This window comes from Magnolia sinica, chromosome 3 (genome assembly GCF_029962835.1).
Source record: "Magnolia sinica isolate HGM2019 chromosome 3, MsV1, whole genome shotgun sequence".
NCBI lineage: Eukaryota > Viridiplantae > Streptophyta > Magnoliopsida > Magnoliales > Magnoliaceae > Magnolia > Magnolia sinica.
The window spans coordinates 81217143-81238164 of record NC_080575.1 but is presented as its reverse complement, the minus strand read 5'-3'; the positions used below and the strand labels follow the sequence as shown (position 1 = coordinate 81238164).

The window sequence follows — 21022 nt, the reverse complement described above, 5'->3', positions numbered from 1 at the left end:
TCAAGGCGTTACAAGTTGGTATCAGAGCATAATTTGGATTAAACCGGACCTGGGTTATGGTCACACAACGCACGCTGACACCACCTTAGTGTAGGAGGGTGCGAGATTAACCTAGAATTTGTGTAAGTTTTCTCGTTGCTCCTATCGACGAAAGTTAACTGAAAACGATCGCCGAGATCAAGTCCGTGCACACTCCTGATCACACACAGTGACCCCAAATCTCTTCTAGATCGTCCATTGATGGGTTTAGGCGGTGTATCATCCCTTTTCAGCCATTAGAATGCCGGTAATAGTGTATATGTATCAGATTCTTTTCATAGTGGCCCGATAAGTGTCGAATCAGACTAGGGGCCCAATCGGGGCAATTCCAGGGGGACCCAGGGTGGGACCCACATCATTTTTGAACCTAGGGTGCAGGAGGACCTCGTCCAAACGGCGAGTCATCGCCGGACTGTTCAGAGACCGGCGATGACCTCGCCACCCAGCAGGCCGGCTCGGGCCGACGTATGTGGGGTCTAGTGTGGCCCACTCCTCCATGGTTACTCATTTTTAACCCCTCTCAAACCCTCCTTCATTCACAAATCACCCCTCCAAGCTTTCCTTTTCTTAAAATGTTTCTCAAAACCCCACAAAAATTCCTCCCCAAACCCTTTCTTCTTCCATTTTCGTGCATCCCCATTCTACCCATCTCAAAACCCATCTCTATTGCTGTTTTCCCCCTCTTTTCTTTCTATTTGAGCACTCAAATTCTTCCTTTGAGTCTCAAATTCGTGGAAGCCCCACCATTCTTCCCATTTTCCTCTTTTCTCTCATTTTCTAAGGCCCTATTCAAGCTTGTTACGACCATATTTTCCATTTCCTCCATTCTCTCTTTCATGGGGAAGAAGAGAGCTCCCGTTGATGAAGCCGGGTCTATCCGCCCAACCCGTTCACGGAGGCCGAGAGGTGCCGATGCGAGCTCAACCGCCACTCGAGAGTTTCAGACAAAGTGGGATCTCGATCCTCAGTCTCCCGTTGGAAGAACCTTGTTGGCGGAGCTATCTCATGGAGTTTATGAGAGCCATAGGGTCCTTTTTGAAGCTCATGTATATCCGCGGCTATTTAGGGAATATCTCTTATTGGAGCGCCTGGAAGGGGCCGGTTGGTGTCTGCTGTTCGAGGGCGAATATCGCGCCAATGTGGGTACTGTCTGAGCTTTTTATGCCCACATTCGAGAACCTTCGCTGGAGCTATTACAGTTCAAGATCCCTTTTGGAAGAGATCGGGAGGCCACAATTAACGTCGCTTTGATATCCCGACTTCTGAACGTGCCGCTTGGCGAGGTTTATGTTAGTATGAAGAATCTGAGTAGTACGCGCGAGAGGGATCGCCTTACGCAGTTCTTGTGTGGTCGTCTGGTCGAATGACAGCCTAACAGAAGCCTTTTAACTACCAACATGACGGATGACTCCACCTGCTTCACCACCTATGCACCCATCTGGGAACAGTAGTGTTAGCAGTACATTTGAACGATTCTAGCGCTTACGACCTCTCACATTTGCAGGTTCTCATAGACCCAAGGAGGCCGAGTACTGGATTGATCGTATCTCTAAGATGCTGAGGCCGCTTCACTGTTCTGAGGCTGAGCAGGTCGAGCTTACCTCCTTCATGTTTGAGAAGGAGGCCAGTTTATGGTGGGACAGTGTAATCCGCACAGTTGCGGAGGGTTTTGAGTGGACGTGGCAAGCGTTTGAGGCATGCTTCCACGAGAAGTATTTTCCGGTCACTTACCGACATGAGAAGGAGAGTGAGTTCCTTCGCCTCCATCAAGGAGGGATGTGGGTGACTGAGTATGAGAACCGGTTTACTGAGCTGGGTCGATATGCTCCATTGCTTCTGGGTGATCAGCCGTTGCGAATGCAGCATTTTTCTGAGGGGTTGAGGCCTAAGATTCGATCGAAGATGTGTTGTGCTAGTATATCTTCTTATGCTGAGTTGGTGAACATGTCCCTGCAAGCTGAGCAGGACGGGGACAGGTCGTCCCGTATGCGAGCACCTATGGTTCCTAGACCGCAACCTGACTTTTCGAGTACACCATTTCTCGGCAAGAGGCCATGGGAAGATTCTCCCCCGAGACGTGTAGCGTCGCCGGCTCAACCGATGCGTTCTGACTTGCGCTGTTCGTACTGTGGGAAGATTGGGCATTCGGATCATAATTGCTTTATGCGAATGCAGGACAGTGGATTTACTCCGCCATAGAGGATCAACCGTCCGATGCCTCAGGTCATATCAACTCCACCCCTTCGTTCAGCACCAGCTCACCCATCCTTCAGACCTTCTGTACCTCGCTTCAGGCCACCTCAGTGGCCCATGGTTCCATCACCAATCGCCCACAATAGGCTCGAGTTCACACGCTTACAGCTGAAGCGCCTGGGGCTGACTTGGCACCGAGATCTTTTGAGGTTACAACTCGCATCCAAGGTATTCCCGTTTCCTTGTTGGTGGATACTGGATCCACTACCTCTATTATATCGTATGCAGCAGTTAAGCGCCTGAGTTTGGGCACTGTTACTATGAAGGGAGTGACATTCACTACCGCTACAGGGACCTCCTCTGATATTACCAAGATTTGTATGGGTTGTTTGTTGATCTAGGGAGCAGATCGATTCTTGTTGACCTGTTTGTCGCATCTCTATATTATTACGATATCATTTTGGGTATGGATTGGCTCACGAAGATGCGAGCAGAGATTGATTGTGAAGCTAAGCTGGTGACAATCTATGGACCTGAGGGCAAGATATTTACTTTCCCTGTTCAGGTTAGTTATCCTTTCCATTTTGGTTATTATACTTCTCTGTTGGAGAGTATTGCTAGTTTGGCGCTTGAAAGCATGCCAGTAGTTCAGGATTTTGAAGATGTATTCAAGTCGATTCCTGGATTACCCCCTCAGCGCGAGATTAATTTTACTATCGATCTCATGCTTGGTGCGACACCTATTTCTTTGCCCACCTATCGTATGCCTCCGAGTGAAATGGAGGAATTGAGGAAGCAGATACATGGCTTGTTGAATTTGGGCTTTATTCGACCTAGTGTGTCCCCTTGGGGAGCACTTGTTCTGTTTGCCAAGAAGAAGGATAGTTCCTTACAATTATGTATAGATTATCGTAGGTTAAATCAGGTGATAGTGAAGAATAAGTATCCTTTGCCCAGGATCGATGATCTGTTTGATCAGTTGAAGGGGGCACGGTACTTTTCGAAGATTGATCTGCAGTCAGGGTATCATCAGTTGCACGTCAAGGATGAGGACGTGCAGAAGACCACATTCAGGACTAGTTTCAGCCATTATGAGTTCCTTGTGATGTCGTTCGGTCTTACGAACGCACCGGTCGTGTTCATGGATCTGATGAACAGGGTGTTTCGGCCATTTTTGTTCCGATTCGTCATTGTCTTTATCGATGACATTTTGATATACTCTACAAGTCGGGAAGAGCACGAGGAGCACTTAAGAGCAGTCTTGGATACTCTCAGAAAGAATCAACTTTTTGTGCAGTATAAGAAATGTAACTTCTGGAAGGAGGAAGTCAAGTTCCTAGGACATATGGTGTCCAAGGAGGGGATAACTGTCGATCTCGCTAAGGTAGCTGCAGTTCAGGACTGGAAGCAGCCTGGTTCGGTTACTGAGGTGAGAAGCTTTCTGGGTCTAGCAAGCTATTATCGATGCTTCATACGAGACTTCTCGAAGATAGCCAAACCGTTGTCTCAGTTGATACGGAAGGACTTGAAGTTTGCTTGGAATGAAAAGGAAGAAATGGCTTTTCAGGAGCTGAAGGACAAGTTGACGTCCGCCCCTGTACTAGTATTGCCAGAGCAAGGGGTTAAGTATACGATATATACTGACGCCTCTCGCGTTGGTCTGGGTTGTGTCCTTATGCAGAAGGACATGGTGATTGCATATGCCTCGAGACAGTTGAGGAAACACGAAGAGAATTACCCTACACACGACCTGGAGTTGGCAGCTGTTATTTTCGCATTAAAGCTCTGGAGACATTACATCTACGGAGAGGAGTTCGAACTCTTTTGCAACCACAAGAGCCTTAAGTATATCTTCACACAGCGTGACTTAAATATGAGGCAACGCCGATGGATGGAAACATTGAAAGACTTTAAGTTCGATGTCTCTTACCATCCGGGTAAGGCAAATCTTATGGCAGACGCGTTGAGTCGCAAGAAGGCTGTAGAGTTTGCGGCTCCACTAATGATAGCAGAATGGGACATGATGGAGTTTGTGTGAGACTTTGAGCAGAAACTCATGGTGGAAGAGCCATATGAGGTTATCACACACATTCGAGTACAGTCCCTCATTGACGAGAGGATCATTACATCTCAGGCAGATGATGAGCTTTTAGCGAAGATGAGAGAGCGGGTTGGTACAGATGAGGACTCAGAGTGGAGTGTTGGTTCAAATGGGGGCCTACAATATCGTGGCCGGCTATGTGTCCCAGACATTCCTGACTTGAGACGGGAGGTTCTCGAGTCAGCCCATAATTCTAAGCTTGCGATGCATCTAGGTAGCACGAAGATGTATCAAGATATAAGAAGATCCTATTAGTGGGACAACATGAAGATTCACATTGCTGAGTTAGTATCTCGTTGTCTCAGGTGCCAGCAGGTCAAGGCAGAGCATCGCCGACCTCTTGGACTGCTTCAGCCTATGCCCATAGTAGAATGGAAGTGAGACTTCATCTCTATGGATTTTATTTCAGGGCTACCGAGAACGAGGAAGGGACATGGCTCTATTTGGGTGATCGTCGACAGATTGACGAAGTCGGCTCATTTCTTACCGATCAGAGTCACAAACTCTGCAGATGAGTTTGCTAGGTTGTACATCAAGGAGATTGAACATCTGCATGGAGTTCCCTTGGAGATTGTATTTGACAAAGACACGCGATTCACATCTATCTTCTGAACTCGTATCCAGGAAGCGATGGGTGTGAAATTAAAATTCAGCACCGCATTTCATCCGCAGACAGATGGGCAGACAGAACGTGTGAATCAGGTTCTGGAAGACATGTTGCGACCTTGTATTTTGGATTTCAAGGACAGTTAGGATGACTGTCTCCCTTATGCAGAGTTCGTGTATAACAACAGTTTCCAGGCAAGTATCGGCATGGCTCCCTACGAGGCATGTGTGGTCGCCCGTGTAGAGCACCGCATTGCTGGGCAGAAGTTGGCAAGTGTAGTTTGATTGGCCCAGAGTTATTTCAGGTGACTTCAGAGAAAGTTGACATTATTCGACGTCGACTTCTGACAGCCCAGAGCAGGTAAAAGAGTTACGCTGATACCAGGCGACAACCGCTTGAGTTTGAGGTTGGAGACCATGTATTTCTTAAGGTTTCTCCTATGAAAGGAGTCCTGCGGTTTGGTAAGAAGGGGAAGCTCACGCCGAGATTTATTAGTCCATTTCAAATACTGGATCGAGTGGGAGTGGTAGCGTACCGCCTTGCTTTGCCCACACCACTTGCGGGCGTGCATAACGTATTTCATGTTTCTATGCTGAAGAAGTACGTTCCTGATCCTTTGCATATTATCAGTTGGGAGCAGGTGCAGTTGAGCGAGGATGCAACATATGTACTGCGACCGATGCGTATCCTAGACAGGAAGGAACAGGTATTGCGTAGCAAGGTCATCCCTCTTGTGAAAGCACTGTGGACGCATCACAGTGAAGAAGAGGCTACTTGGGAGACTGAAGCTAAGGTTAGAAAGAATTACCCTCAGATCCTTGAGGAGTATGAGAAGGTATGAATTTCGAGGACAATTTTTCTTTAAGGGGGTTAGATTGTAATGACCCGAAAAATTTCGTGCAAAGACCCGAGTACTACCTCAAATTCTTTGAAAGTTATATGTGGGTTAATTAGTGCTAAACTCGATTGCTTGTGAAATTAGCACCAATCACTTTAAATTTGATCTGCAAGACTCAAAACCTATAAAATCGTTAGCGCTATGTCACCCTGAAATCTAGGATTTAACGCTAAATCCAGTTGCTCTCGGGAGTACTTGGAAACTTTGTATCGGACCTGGACTGCGCATCTAAAGTCCGATAGCGATGATCTTAGACATTTTTGATCATCTTGTTAGGCTTGACCATCACCTCAAAAATCAAGTCCATATGATGTCCTGAATCGATTTGTTTGAGTCCGGAGTAAAGAGGGTGAGAAAGGTGAGAAATTAAATATGAATTTATGAAATCTGAGTGGTGTCGCTTGCATGACGATTTTAAGCAATCTAACCGTTGGATTTTGACCCAAATTTACCCTCGAATCAGGGAAGATGGCCCAGGCATGTCATAGTGCCGGTGGACCTGATCGAGTTTCGGTGACCGTTGAATTGAGATCGGTCCGCCATGAGCGATCTGTAAATCCGATCAGTACAAAAACTCAGCCTGACCTAGATCTATGGTCAGTGAGCTTAAGTCCGACCGCACGTGGAAAAAAGACCAACAGAAGTGCTCCGTTGGATCGAAATAGACTCGATTTGGTTATAACCTAAGTATACCTTGGCCCTGGGGCTATTTTCATCAATTTTAGGCCTATATAAAGACTTTAAACCCTCACTCTCAAATTCCATACGAATTTTCTAAACCCTAGCTAAGAGAGAGAGAGAGCAAAAGAGAGAGAAGGTGAGAGAGAAGTTGGTGAATCATCTTGAGATTTTTCCCTGTTATTCTATGTACCTAAACCATCACTTCTGAATCGTTATTCCGGCGATTCTAAGTTCATTCTTGGGTAAGTCAATCAAACCCTAACTTGTTTTGGAGCTTAGAATAGTGTAAGTGTTGATGTAGCTCTTTTATTTATGCCTTAGGTTATCTAGTCGCTGTTGACGAAGACTTATTGTCTGAATCAGATCTGTTGCGCACTTTCTGGTTTAAGGTGCGGACTATATTCGTATAGGTTATGGTTTTCAAGGCTTTCAATGTCGGATAATGGTTTATTATTGTTGTGGGTGCAATTTCACATGCTAAATGCGATGTTTATATTGCGTTCCTGATATATATGAGCTATATTGAGATTTGTGTATTCTATGTGTATGTAAAAAGTATCGTATACGTATGAAATACGAACATGTGTTTGCCATGATTAATTGTCGTGTATTTGTGCTAGTCATATGTGTATCAACTCCTTGGCGAAAGGAATTGTCTAAATGTGTGTTATCACCAACATACGCCATGTATGCTGGGATATGTAGTCTAAGTGTTTGTAGAAATGTCTGAATGATCAAGTGTGTAATATATTATCCTACTTATGGGCGTTGAGAAGAGATTTTCAACTATCTTATCAGTGTGTATGATATCCTAAATGCAATTTATATTCTTTGTTGTTTAAATTCAAGCACTACTTATGTGTAAATCCATGTTAAGTTAACATCCATCAAATGCTCACATACTGTATGATAGAAATTATTGATCCGTTACTGTTCTGAATTGCTGGTATAAATATCTATTATACTTGAATGTGTTTGGGACTATGAAATAGTCTAGGGAATCGGTAATAAACCTTGAGTTCGTGGTCGAGGTTGTTTTCGCCACGTAGGACGTATTTGACGAACCCGAGTCGTATTAGGGTTGACGGCAGTGGTTTGGCCACACGGAGTGTTTGTGCACTCTATGTTGTTTAATTCAACATGCACTCGTGCTAGTCGAGTTCGTCAAGTAACCTGATTGTCCCGGTGGATGTGCACAATGTATGGATGCTATTGTTTGAATTTTGGGTACCAAACTTACCAATGCAATCCCGTTAACCATTATACTTCGATCCACCAAGACTCATGAGCCGGGCATGGTGGAATGAGACACCGTGGTCGAGCTGTCGGCCTGCGCTGGGGTGACGAGCCTCCCCGTAGTGACCAGTGAGCACACCCGACTCGTGAGCCGATTATGGTGGTATGGGACACTATATTCGTGCTGTCGGCCTACATTGATTAGTGACGAGCCCTTTGTAGTGACCTCGAGCATACCTTGATACTGCATTGAGGCGACGAGCCTTAGGGTAGTAACTAAGGTATGATAGGCATGTATTGATTGGTGACGAGCCCTTTGCAGCGACTTCGAACCATATGATCGTATGAGATTGTCTAGGACTGACGACCCTAGAATGGATCACCGTTTGAAAATTGATATGACGAAGGTACCTTAGCTTCCCAATCCTGCTGTATGAAAATGAGTAATAACAACTTGGTAATCATGTTCATGCACCGCATTGCATGTGCTTTGGCGTCGTGGGCACTATGGGAGGTTGTCATGCATACCGTAAGATGAAGACGCTGAGGGATTGCAGGCGAGAGCATGCATCATTTCTACATATATTATTGCATTAACAAGAGTAATTAGAATGTGTTTGATTGTATTGCCTTATCATTACTGCTTGATTGATTTGATAACATGTTAACTTTTATTGTATAGTTCCACTGAGTTGATCACTCACTCCCACATTCTGGGACGGTGTTTCAACACCAATTAGACTGTCTTATATGCAGATGATGATGCGACCCCTAAAGCAGAGCAGGAGTATGAGGATGATGAGGACGCGTTTTCTTTTATGCAGTTCTCATGCGGGTTCATGTGAGCTGTGTCCTGGTCTACGAGAATTTTGGATTTTCTTTTGTAATAGATGATTTCATTTTGATACTTATATTTTGAAAACAACACTTGTAATTATGACCTGGTAGAGCATACATATCATAGGGACTTACATAGATATACATATATATTTCTTTAAGTCTTCTGCTTGCAGATTTCACCTATCCCTGGATTATGTTTGCAGTTTGACTTAATTTACTCCATGTTTTATGCACTCATACAGACAACATACATCCATCATTATATATGTTGCATAAGTGATGTTTTGAAACTCGGGAGCTGAGTTATGCTCGACTCCCGAATTTTAGGGCGTTACGGATTGCCCATCACGTAGATTGTAGTTACAATGCATACATAATAATAAAATACATGAAATACACTAAGATACCGACCTAAGGAACTTTATATAGAAAACCTTAAATTCTTCTCTCTTCTTTTTCTCTCACTATCTCTTCTGATAGGGGTATGGAGAGATCCTCCCGTTCTCTCGTTTATAGAGAGAGATAGCAACCGATTGCAATTTTGAATTCAACAAAAAGAACTGTATTACAAGTACATGTATCAATCCTACGACCTATCTTACCATCAAGCAACTCTTTACCACTTGGTTAGTCAGCTAGTTTCTATTTTCAAAGACAATTAAATTCTTAAACTTGATTAATTGTTTATGTGGAAGTATATGTATATTTACCACTCTTATGTATGAAATTTGGGATTGTTACATCATATCATGACCACACTATTTATTGAAGGCTTAGTTGACATTTGATATATTTAATCATGCCAGCATCAAATCTGGTATTGTCTATCCAATGAATATTCTTAGCCAACTCATACACAAGTTTACCAATATTTCCAAAATCAGACATTTCACTTTATGGATGGGTGTTAAAGATGCTAAAAAATAAATAAATAAATAAAAACTAAAAAGTGAAGGAGTAAATGAGTCTCTTTACCCTATCTGTGTGGTCAGAGGTCTGATTTGAGAAAAATACATGGTTAAAGACTTTTTTATGAAATCTTGATCTTTAAAAAGAATTTCCCTGGGTACTTATCCGATGAAAATCTTTCACAAGGAAAAGTACTGAGTTTTTAAATGTTATGCAAGTTCAAATGGTTCCTCCAATTATAGTTTCAAAACTCAGTTACTCAACTTTAATTAAACTCAGCCAGTCAACTGGAATATGTGAGATTTTGGGCGAAGTCACCATAGAACTTGATTATGATAATGATTTGGTCTCAACTCGGCATGACTCGTTGAGTCAACTTATGACTTTGTCAGCTTGAACTAAGCCAGTCGCATGAAAAGAATTTTTTGATAAGGAGTGAAGGTTCAAACCAAGACCTCTCTCAAAGGTAGCAATGCCTCTAACCAACACCTGACTAATGCTGTTTGTTCTTTCTTGGAATTCTTTTTTCTATTGTTTTATCTTATACATCTATGTAATAACTATAAAATAAATAAATTAATGATTATATAAATTTTGTTGAGTTAGGTAAAACCACATAAATGTCTTTTAGTCAACCTGCTTGGGCTCAACATCGAGTTGAATTGAGTTTTTGAGATTTAGAACTATGCTTCCAATCACATATAAATCTAAAAAAGTAATTAGAATCTACATAACATCCACTTTCCTTATTTGAAGCCCTATGATATGATTATATTTAGTCATCAGGGGAAACCTAGCACATTTCCCCATTGTAACCCTAGTTCAAAAACTCATACTCGACTCAATGTCTAGTTGGGTTGAGTCATGCTCACCTGCGCACCTTACAGGAGCACCTGTGAGCACCTTTGCACACGTGTCATGGGCACAGAATCTGATCAGTCCACACCATGAGCACCTTTGCACACGTGTCATGGGCACAGAATCTGATCAGTCCACACCGTGAGCACCTTTGCACACGTGTCATGGGCACAGAATCTGAACAGTCCACGTGATGAGGCACCCCTTGAAACTCTATGCATGCAATTTCCAGCCTGATCCAAAACTCTAGTGAGCCATGGCAAAGAGAATATATTGGAAACTATTTCCTTTTGCCATGGCCCACCGGAGTTTTGCCTCGAGCTAAAAGTTAGGACGGTGGGTTTCAAGGGGTGCCACATCACGAGGACTATTCACATTCCATGCCTATGACACATTGCAAAGGTGCTCAGTGCTCACATAAGGTGTGCATGTGAGCATTCCTCTCTCTCTCTCTCTCTCTCTCTCTATCTATCTATATATATGTATGTGTGTGTGAATCTATGCTCTTGCGCAAGTATGCACCTTTGCATACGTGTCATGGGCTTCTAATCTGAACGGTCCATGTGATACAACATCCCATAAAACCCCTAGGGACCAATTTTTACTTTGATCTAAAACTCTACTGGGCCATAGCAAAGAGAGATGCAAATCAAGAGAGGAAACTGATTTATTTTTCCATGGCCCACCAAAGTTTTGGATCATAGTAAAAGTTGGGCCTGGGATTTTATGGAGTGCTATATAACATGGACCATTCAGATTTTCGACTCACATTATATATGATAAGTTATCAAAAAGTTCTCATGGAAACTAGTGTGAACAGGTGTGCAGCTAAGCATTTGGTGTGTGTGTGTGAGATGTTGGTTTTATAAAAGCCAAATTGTTGACTGGGTGGAATTGAGTTGGTACACATACACAAATACATGGAAGCTAAAGCATATATATTATAAATAAGTTGCACGCCATGACATAGATCATACAATATCGATCGGGTTGGCTCACTACACATTGGAATGAAAATTTCCATACGAAAATTTACTGGCCTCGTGAACAAGAGCATAAATGTGATACATCCATGCACATTTTCTTCCTTCTTTTTCTTTTCTCAAGCTAATAGTTTGTGGAAGATATTTTCAAACTTGATCATGCACTCTTTAGGGAGGGCCACACAAGCGTTCACGCCGTTAGAATCTGTTCCCTCAACGCTGGGAAAGAGCACGATGATATCGATGCTAGGTATCATCACAGGACAACAGTAAATAGGCCGTCCCCATGGGAAGTCCACGTCGGAAAACCCTAGTTTCCACCAAGATGAAACCATCACGTCGCCACGTGGAAACCCTTTGTGCAGCTGACCCCAGTCAATGACTGACCTTGCGTACTCATCCGTCATTCTGGTGGCACCCTCTCTCACGGCCTCTACCAGCTGAAAGAACGGACCATCCTCCAACTCACGGCGCGTGGCGGACCCGTACCCAGTGAGTACAGCATTGCCGGTGTACGATCTCGGGAGCGGAGGCTGGAGTCTGGAACGGAGATCGACTGCGTAAAGGACGGTTGATGTTCTCTCAAGATCGTGGTCTACAGCGGCTGCAAGAACCCTGCATCGCCAGATATGAGCGGTTACGACATTAAAGCCTGTGATAGCGGGCCCACTTCCACCTTCGGACTTCGCCTTCTCCTTCAGGCTAGCGATGTCGTCGCTGCTGAGGTGGAAGACCTTGAATTCGACGTTGTTGGATCCGGATTCAAGGTTGGTTGGTTGGAGTTCTTCTCCCTTGGGAGGGAGCTGGAGTTCTGAGAGCTCAGGGTGGGAGAAGGTGACAGTTGGAGGTGATCTAGCGGCAAGGAGGTGGCGGTTGCTGTAGGGAGTAATGGCCAAGGGTTTATCACTAGCGAGGGAGGCAAGATTCTCGAGGAAGATTTTGAAGCTGAAGCCGTCGAATGTGGTGTGGTTGTTGGTGATTCCGAATGCAAAGCCTCCGCATTTGAATGACGTTACCTGACAACGTACGTTTTACAAAAATCTTTCAAAATAAAGAAAAGGAAATTTATTTAAACTAAACTGGATTCTCTGCAAGGCTTTTTTTTTTTTTTTTTTAAATGATCTTTTTCTTTTTTCTTTTTTTGTGTGTGTAAATTGTCTATGTCTCCTATCCACGCCGTCCATCCATTTTTCCAGTTCATCTTAGCATATAATCCAAAAAATGACGTAGATCCAAATCTTAGGTGGAACACACCACATGAAACAGTGGAGATTGAATGCTTACTATTGAAAAGCTTTTGGGAGCCATGGAAGTTTTGGAACAAGCTTATATTTGTGTTTTCCCTTCATCCAGGTCTTTGTGACCTTATGAACAGGTTGGATGGCAAATAAACATTACAGTGGGTCCTAGGAAGTTTTTAATGTTAGACATTTAATCAATGCTATTTTTATATTGTGTGGTCCAGCGATGATTTGGATCTGACTTCGTTTTGGGCCTCAAAATCAGATCAAAAATTGGTTGGATGGCATGGATAAAACATATACATCATGGTGGGACCCACACAGCGTCGACACAAGCGATCTGGCTGGTGTTGGGGTCACTAGACAAACCGTGTCCAAAGGATCAACCACTCGCCCTATCAGAAACTAAAATGCCCGCGAAATAAATGCCGACCTCCCTGTCAGAAACTATAATGCCCCCGTAATAAAGGCCGACCTCCCTATCAGAAACTATAATGCCCCCGTAATAAAGGCCGACCCTACTATAACATTGTGGACCACCTGAAATTGGAAGGATTTTATTATTATTATTTTTTATTTTTTGAAGATATCCGTGTGGTTTATCTATGATTGGACGAGGAATTTTATGTATATCATCATGGTAGGCATACACGAGACGCAGTGAACCTTCGACCGACAAATGAATAATATTTACATGCGGGTGAATAAGTTCCACACATTTTAATAGCTTTCACATGTATTTTAATAATCTTTATACACCGTGAATGAAAGTCGTTTTCGGACCCATCTATCCATCAACATCAAGAATTATTTTATTTTTATACACTTAGTTTCGTTTTTGTTAATAGAATCAGTACTCTTTGTAATATATAGACCTCTAAATTAAAGTTAGGGTTAATAGAGGCTAAAAAAGCACCGTGACAAAAGTTAAATGGGCATAAGCAATAGTGAAATTATTCAGGCCTATAATCATCAGATCAGGTGACGTTTTAAATGATCCAAACAGGCTTTCATGGTAGATGCAATGCACAAAAAATAATCTCATGTTGTCATGTTTTAACCCTTTAATCATTAAAAGTTTTTCTTTTCAATATAAAGCAAACAAACCTCCCTTATAGTGTTGTTTAATTGCCCATTGATAGTATCTTTTGATTTTGAATATTTCGTGCTCTCTTTAGAATAAAGCCGGTAATGTAATCATTCAAATGATTCCAAACTCAGACTATTTCCGGAAAGTAAAAGGCAAATATAAAAAGAGAAAGAATAGCAGTACATTGGCAAGCAAATTGTGTCTAACATACAAATATTTTTCTCTTTTGGATAAAAGGTCAACGCTTTATGAAAGTAGTTGCTATTTGGTGGCACTTAATTAAAATGCACATGGAGAGAGCAAGTGGTTTGAGAGATGTGGGAAGGAGCTGGAGAAGCGATTATGAAGGGGACTTTTGTAAATGTGGCATTTAGAATCATTAAGAATGGCAAAACATCCGGATTTAAATTTAGTTAGATGCTACATGACTATATATAGACACCCTTTTAAAAATAATAATTAAAAAAAAAAAAGAAGATAAAAGGTCAATTAATTGCTATTTCTAATTTCATTGTGATTAATAATACACATAATCTAGAAAAGTGGCACATGCAACGCACGTGAATCGTGTAAGTACCTCGAGAGATGTCAGGTTAGTTATTTGATAATCTGGCAAGGTATGACCCTTAGAAATGCATTTAGAATTAAAAAGAAGGCATATTTAAAAACCTCCCTCTTTTATATTGTTTCATGAGTGGTTAATTGGATCTTCTGATTTTTTAATATTACTCACTCCATGTAGAGTGAGGCCCATCATGTAAGAGGTTTGGATCATTGAAACATGCTCCGAATCCACCAACTACTGAGAGAGAGAGAGAGAGAGAGAGAGAGAGAGAGAGAGAGAGAGAGAGAGAGAGAGAGAGTGGCAATAGTTCGGAACATAAATTAGTTAGTTGGTACATGACTGATAAATAGACAATGCTTTATGCAATACTTGTTATTTCATTGCAATTAATAATATATATCAACTAGAAAAGCAACACATGCAACACACAAGGAGAGAGTGAGCGGTTTGAGAGATGTGGTGAAGAGTTGGAGAAGCAATTGTAAAAGGGGAGTTATTTGATTCTTTGGCATGGTTAAACAGATGCATCTTGTCAACCTGACATGTACCACTCAATTTTAATAGTTCAAATTAGAAAAATCATAGCATATGGGTTATTATTTTGAAATCATATGTATCTAACCAATTAATGCAATCCTCTTCTTATTAGAGAAGCTTTTGGTAAGTCTATATCATTGATATTTTCAATCTTGAATTAAATGCCCACCAATCATCTATTTATACAATGGCATAAATCAGCTTTTCGGAATATGGTCCATTGTAGCTCATGGAACGAATGATTTAATTCCAATTACTTCTAAGCGACTAATATAATATCTCATTCACTATCTATCAACTACCATGCTCACCCAATCAAAAGTTTCATTTATATAAAAAGTAGATTCATCCCTATCATTTCGAAAACATTCTTCTTATGAATGAAACTTTGTCTAAGTTACGTGGGCCAGGTAAAGGATTTTTGTTTTTCCTGTTTATCTAGGGAATGATTCAATGAGAGGAACCAACACATGTCAGAGATCCAGGCAGAAGGCACACACTAGAGATGGAGGGATTCACTAGGTAAAGTACACCATGAATGACGTAGAGCGGGTCACAGACAACTTCATGTCCAAGATGGATATCCAGAATGAGTTACCAAACGTAAAATATATGATTTTAGGGTGGAACAAGCCACTTTAGCCACCCTACTCCGCTACGCCGGGTTGCACAAGCTGGATTTGTGAAATAACCCTGGATCGACGGTCGTTTTCCGGTTTTAATTCCGTTTTTACTGTAAACAGTAAGTTTTATTTTCATTATAACTCTTTATCCGTTCGGCTTTAGGAGTTGCGCCCAACATGAAAAAAGCTTAGAATAATTATGAGAACGGCTTGGTGAGGCCAAATAGGATACTTACTATTTTTGGCTGAAAACCTTGCGCACTAGTAGACATTATGACCGTCTATTAATAGTAAGTTTACTATTTATAGTAAGTTACAAATTCTAGGAGTTTTAGTTGTAGTTTGTTTCTGATTTCTCTTCCATTGCTTGGTATTCCTATTTAAAGGGTTGTGAACTCCTTTATTTGAATCATCAATCAATTTCGAATTTTATAAAATTTATTTTCTATTTTCCTTGCTTTCTTTTTCGAGGATTCGAGAAGTCTCTGTGAGGAGTCTAGAGAAGTTCCGTGCATTCGGAACAGTTACTCCCTTGAGGAAGATAGTGCTCAACCTCACATCCTTCCCTGCGTCAATGAATATGCAGAGAACTCACTTATAAGTAAGATGTTTTCTGCCCCAAGATGAAAATAAAGAAAGGTAAGCATCTTGCGGCTGAAAATGCCCCATACGTTCAACAAATAGTGGTACAAGCACATGTTAGTGATAAATTCTTATAAGAAGAACAAAAAATGAAGTTAGTCCATCGATTGTGTCGCAAGGAACTCATGAGTAAACTTCAAGGGGCCTACTTTTTTGTATGTGTCATTATCCAAGCTGTCCATCCATCTTTCAGCTCATTTTAGAGCATGATCCTAAAATCGAAGCATACACAAAGCTCTAGTGGACTACACCATAGAAAATAGTGGTGACATCCGTTGAGACCTTCCTAAGCCCCGCAATGATGTTTATTTGTCATCCAACCTCTTCATAAAAGACACACAGACATGGACAAAGGGAAAACATAGCTCAATCGAAAACTTATGTGGGCTCCATGAAGGTATCAACTATAGGTGTTTTATTCCAACTGTTTCCCATTATGTGGTCCACTTGAGCTTTGTATGTTTTTCAATTTTAGGAGCTGGAAAAATGGATAGACAGCATGGATAATGACACATACATCATGGTGGACGTGGATTGCGTCCTACCCCGCCCATCTTTAGCTGGGAACGGGCAACAACTTTGAGTGGCTACCGTGATGTAAGGATCTTATCTACACCATCCATCCATTTTGTTCATATCATTTTTGGGTTCATAAATAAGGCAGATCCAAGGTTCAAGTGGACTACACAATTGTGATTAAACTCTTACCATTGAAAATTTGTTGGTGGCCACGGAAGTTTTGGATGGAGCTGATATTTGTGTTCTCTTCATCCAAGTCTATGCAACTTTGTGAATAGGTTGGATGGAAAATAAACATCACAGTACGGTAGGCCCTAGAAAAGTTTCAATGGTGAGAATCATTATCATCACTGCTTCCCATGGTGGGGTCCACTTGAGCCCTGGGCTTATATCCTAAAATGATAGGGAAAAAAAAAAAGAAAAAAAGAATGGACGGTGTGAATAAGACCCATACATCACGGTGGCCACTCAAAGCTGCTGCCCGTTCCCATCTGGAGACCTACTAGCATGTACATGTCAACGAGGCCAACTCTTACAATATCCAACCCATCTAAAAAGTCTCCCCCCACCATGACGATTATCTAATGAAAAGTTTGGATGTTCAAACGAGTACATGGCACACAATCAAACAATGGAATATCAATGATTCAGATGTGTGGCCCACCTGCAAAGTGGATTGGCCTTACTTTTGTTTGAAGTTATATTCATATTAAGACAATCTTTTGGACCGGTTAGATCTCATACGCACACAATATGTTAGCAGTTATTTCGTAGCTCGACAGTAACCTAAGGGCCCACCCAGTTGCATGTGAGACCTCGCTGTGAACTGACAAGGTTTGAACACCAGTACTTAGGTAAAGTGCCCATGTTCGGGTTATCGATGTGTACGTGTGGAGCCCACGATTCAGTCATCCAAAATGTTGATATATGATGGGATTCCAAGGGGCAAAAATCCCTGATTGGCCTTTCTACTGGTGCATGGACCACTTATATGTGACCCTAAAAAACGAACGGTTTGGATCACGGAAAAATTGGCCCTGTATATGCAATCTGAAGTACAATCTCTTAGCAGAGCTTTGTCTAACGGACCAAAGAAGTGAAAGATGCTTATCACGCTGCACCTTTTCTCTCGCCAACCCTGTCTCACGTGCAAAACATCCAAGCCATACAAAAGATGGGAATCATCATGAAAATGAGCCGTTATAAAAACATAATTCCAAAACAACTCTACTGGACTGACTGAGTCGAGTCAACTCTACCAGCACGACTCAAGAAAAACTGGATCTGGTCACAACTCGTTAAAAACTTCGGAAAAAAAATAAAATAAAATCCGCTATGCCGGACCTGACTAGGTATAACTTGACAATATTTATATGCAATTAAAATTTTTTTTGTTAAATAATATTATTGAGAAAAAAAATCAGAAAAAATTGTATAACTTTCTAAAAAGATCATCTGAGTTTGCGAGTCAACTCGACTCAACTGGATGTCAGAATGAGTCCACTCGATGTATTTAAACTTGCACAAAAATCAAGCTAATCCACCAACCAGTGGCCTCACCGTTGATTATTTCAGTCGATGCGTAGAATGATTTGATAAAAAATATAGGTGTAAGTCAGGTCATGAGACTGATTGCTGTCAGTTGAACCTTAATAATGGTTCCCCCTTTTGCACGGCTTGATTGTCACACATATACAAGCTGGTGGAAAAAAACAAAAAAACGTGAGGGATGTGGGTCTGGTTTGCTCCCTTGGAATGTATGCATGGTCCTTGTACTTTTGGCCATGGTATTGGGACATCAAATCACGTTACATCACAAAAATGAATCATTGCGTATCATTCATGGTACATGGCAGTGTCGTGTCGTGACCACCGTCAGGGAAAGTCCGGGATGTCAGGCAAAAGACGCTTTGATTAAATACATTCAAACCTACTTGGATTGTGAATAGTTATTTACTGTAAAAGCGTCATCTTTATGACTATTCATTATATTTTTACACTACCAAGGATTCAATTCTTTAATACAACGCGTCTCACTTTTCATGGGAGAATTAAATTAAATAAAAGCTCTTAGTTTGAATTATTTCAACCTTTATCTTTTGCTTTGAACATGGACAGTCACAATGATCCTTGTATAATTAAAGGGTTAAAATATTGAATCTAAGAGGTTCTTATATCCCTCATCTAAGGCGAGCCCAGTCGCAATAATGATATGGGACATTGATAAGAATCCACAATATTCGTGGGCAAGCATTACACCAAATCTTATTGAAATAAGAGATAATTGTAAATACTTCCTCTTTAGCTTGGATTATATACTCGCTCGAGAAATTATAGGACTTTTTGTTTTATATATTTCCATAGATAGCATTTATGAAAAAATTTATAACAAATATATAAACCAAAGGAGAAAGTGACTTATAATCCAAAGCAAGAACAGGAGTTCATAGTTGTGAAACTATACTGCACTTGTTTGCAATTACCCTACCGACAAGTGTTTTGGCCATTTGAAATGTGAAATGATCTAGTGGGGTCAGTGCACGAAGACCTTCTGATGAGCCCACTTTAATTTGGACTCGCTGGCATCCTCATCGCCTATTAGGACCATCCATCAGGTTCAGTCCACATTTTGTCCACTACTTGGGACAGCTCATATCAATCTGATGATCCTAAGCATCCATCACTGGACATATCTGATGTTACAGCTTTGGATCATCTGATCAGTATGATTTTTTTCAAGGAAGTCTAGGAGTAGTAGATTGGATATAATGGGAAGTCCAAGAGGGTAATGTGGATGGCGAAGAGTCCAAATGCAACGAGGTGCAGTGGAAGGCTTGGATACCCTTAGCCCATTGGATCATTTCTCACATGACGAATAAGAGCATTTTCATAATTTCAACATGCCATAATACCTGGAGGAGCATCAAGGGCTGGTCTTCTGGCCCTAAGATGGCCTCTTTGGCGAAGATCAGCTGACGAAAAGCTGGATTAGGGTAAACCATGTCGCCGATTTCATCCAATGAGAGCTCGCTCGTGGCCACTGCAAAGCCCACTCCAGCACCATTGCAGTCGATCTCTAGCCTACCTGCTTGAGGGTCGAACCTCAAGCGTCCCGCCAGGAAATCATATGGCACTAACAGTTTCCCTAAAGCTTTTTCGATCTTCTGCACGACTTTTTCAGGCGGGAAATCATGAGTCGCCCTAAAGAAATGGATTGTCTCGACGTCGAAGTTTAGAACTTGATCAATGTTCGATAGGAACATAGACCGCCTTTCGGTTTTCTCTGATGGAGTGATGATGGATGAACGGTGGAGGGTGACCTTGAGGTCATGGACAAGGGAAAGTTCTGGACTAATGGCTCCCATTGGCTAGAAATCCAGGGGAAATGGTTAGCTGTTCCTGGGGTATTTATAACGGTCGTGAAGATTTTAAAAGGTAGCTGGGAGTTGCAGACGCTATAAAAATGGACTTATTTGATACTCTAGCAGCGTATGATGCGTGATATCTCAGGCATTCAGAAATTTTACATATCCCATGCAATAAATCGAATCGAACTGACAAAATTGTGGAAGTCACTGTGTCTGAGACACTATCCGAAAATCTGATTAGTTGAATGATCCTAACTTCGATTCATTGACACTTACTTTTTGCAAATGAACCGTTGGATATTTTTCATTTTAAACCGTCCAATCCATGATGACAACCAGACGTTCAAGTAAATACAATTACTGGGTCATAATACATATAAGCTGGGAGCCATGATTTGGACAGTTTAACTGTATTCTAAGGATAGAATTTCTGAGTGCATGTGTATCATCTATGATCCTCTACCAGAGTAGCAATGCTTTTCTCATTTATAGAAAAAAAAAAAAAAAAAAAATCATTTTTTTTATATTATGAAACTATAAATAAATAAATAAAAATCATTGATAAAGGGGACTCCCGTGAGTTTGAAAATAAAAAAGGGTATATGTGGGGAGATCTTGACCCTCGTCTGACTGTCATTTAAGGGATAGGATCACAGGATCTATCCAATGGAGCCGGAATATGGGGAGGAACTAAAAGGGGTAGTTTCTGTTGAAAGTGGTGGACCCCAAGTGAGTGAACCATGGCCTGAAAACGGCAAAATGGTCTTGTTATTGTCTGTCAACTCCCAAATGAACAGCGCAATCACCTATGTCTGCTAGGACTCAAGCAAGATGTCTCGATGACCAATCCAATAAATACCGTAATCCAAGTGGGTGGCCCAGATCATCAATGTACCATAGCACAAAAAAGAAGAAGAAGAAGAAGAAGAAGAAGAAGAGGAAGAGGGGATTAATCCAACGGTCCTGATTGTCCCATTTATGGCCTGCAAATTGTTTTTTTTTTTTTTTTTTTTTTCTTTTAGTTGCCTGGCAATTCCCAGATGAACAACCATCACATATGGCTGGTAAGACTCATGCAAGATGCTTTAATAA

At 41.5% G+C, this 21022-nt stretch overlaps 1 protein-coding gene across 1 annotated transcript; it reads right to left on the bottom strand.

The window, feature by feature from the left end:
- Positions 1 to 11283: 11283 nt before the first annotated feature.
- LOC131240073 (acyltransferase GLAUCE) lies at positions 11284 to 19947 on the bottom strand. The gene is made up of 2 exons (XM_058238106.1): positions 19475 to 19947; positions 11284 to 12361 (listed from the first exon to the last, which is right to left on the bottom strand). The coding sequence occupies exons 1-2, from the start codon at positions 19925 to 19927 to the stop codon at positions 11465 to 11467; spliced, it is 1350 nt and encodes a 449-aa protein (XP_058094089.1). The 5' UTR covers positions 19928 to 19947; the 3' UTR covers positions 11284 to 11464.
- Positions 19948 to 21022: the final 1075 nt, after the last annotated feature.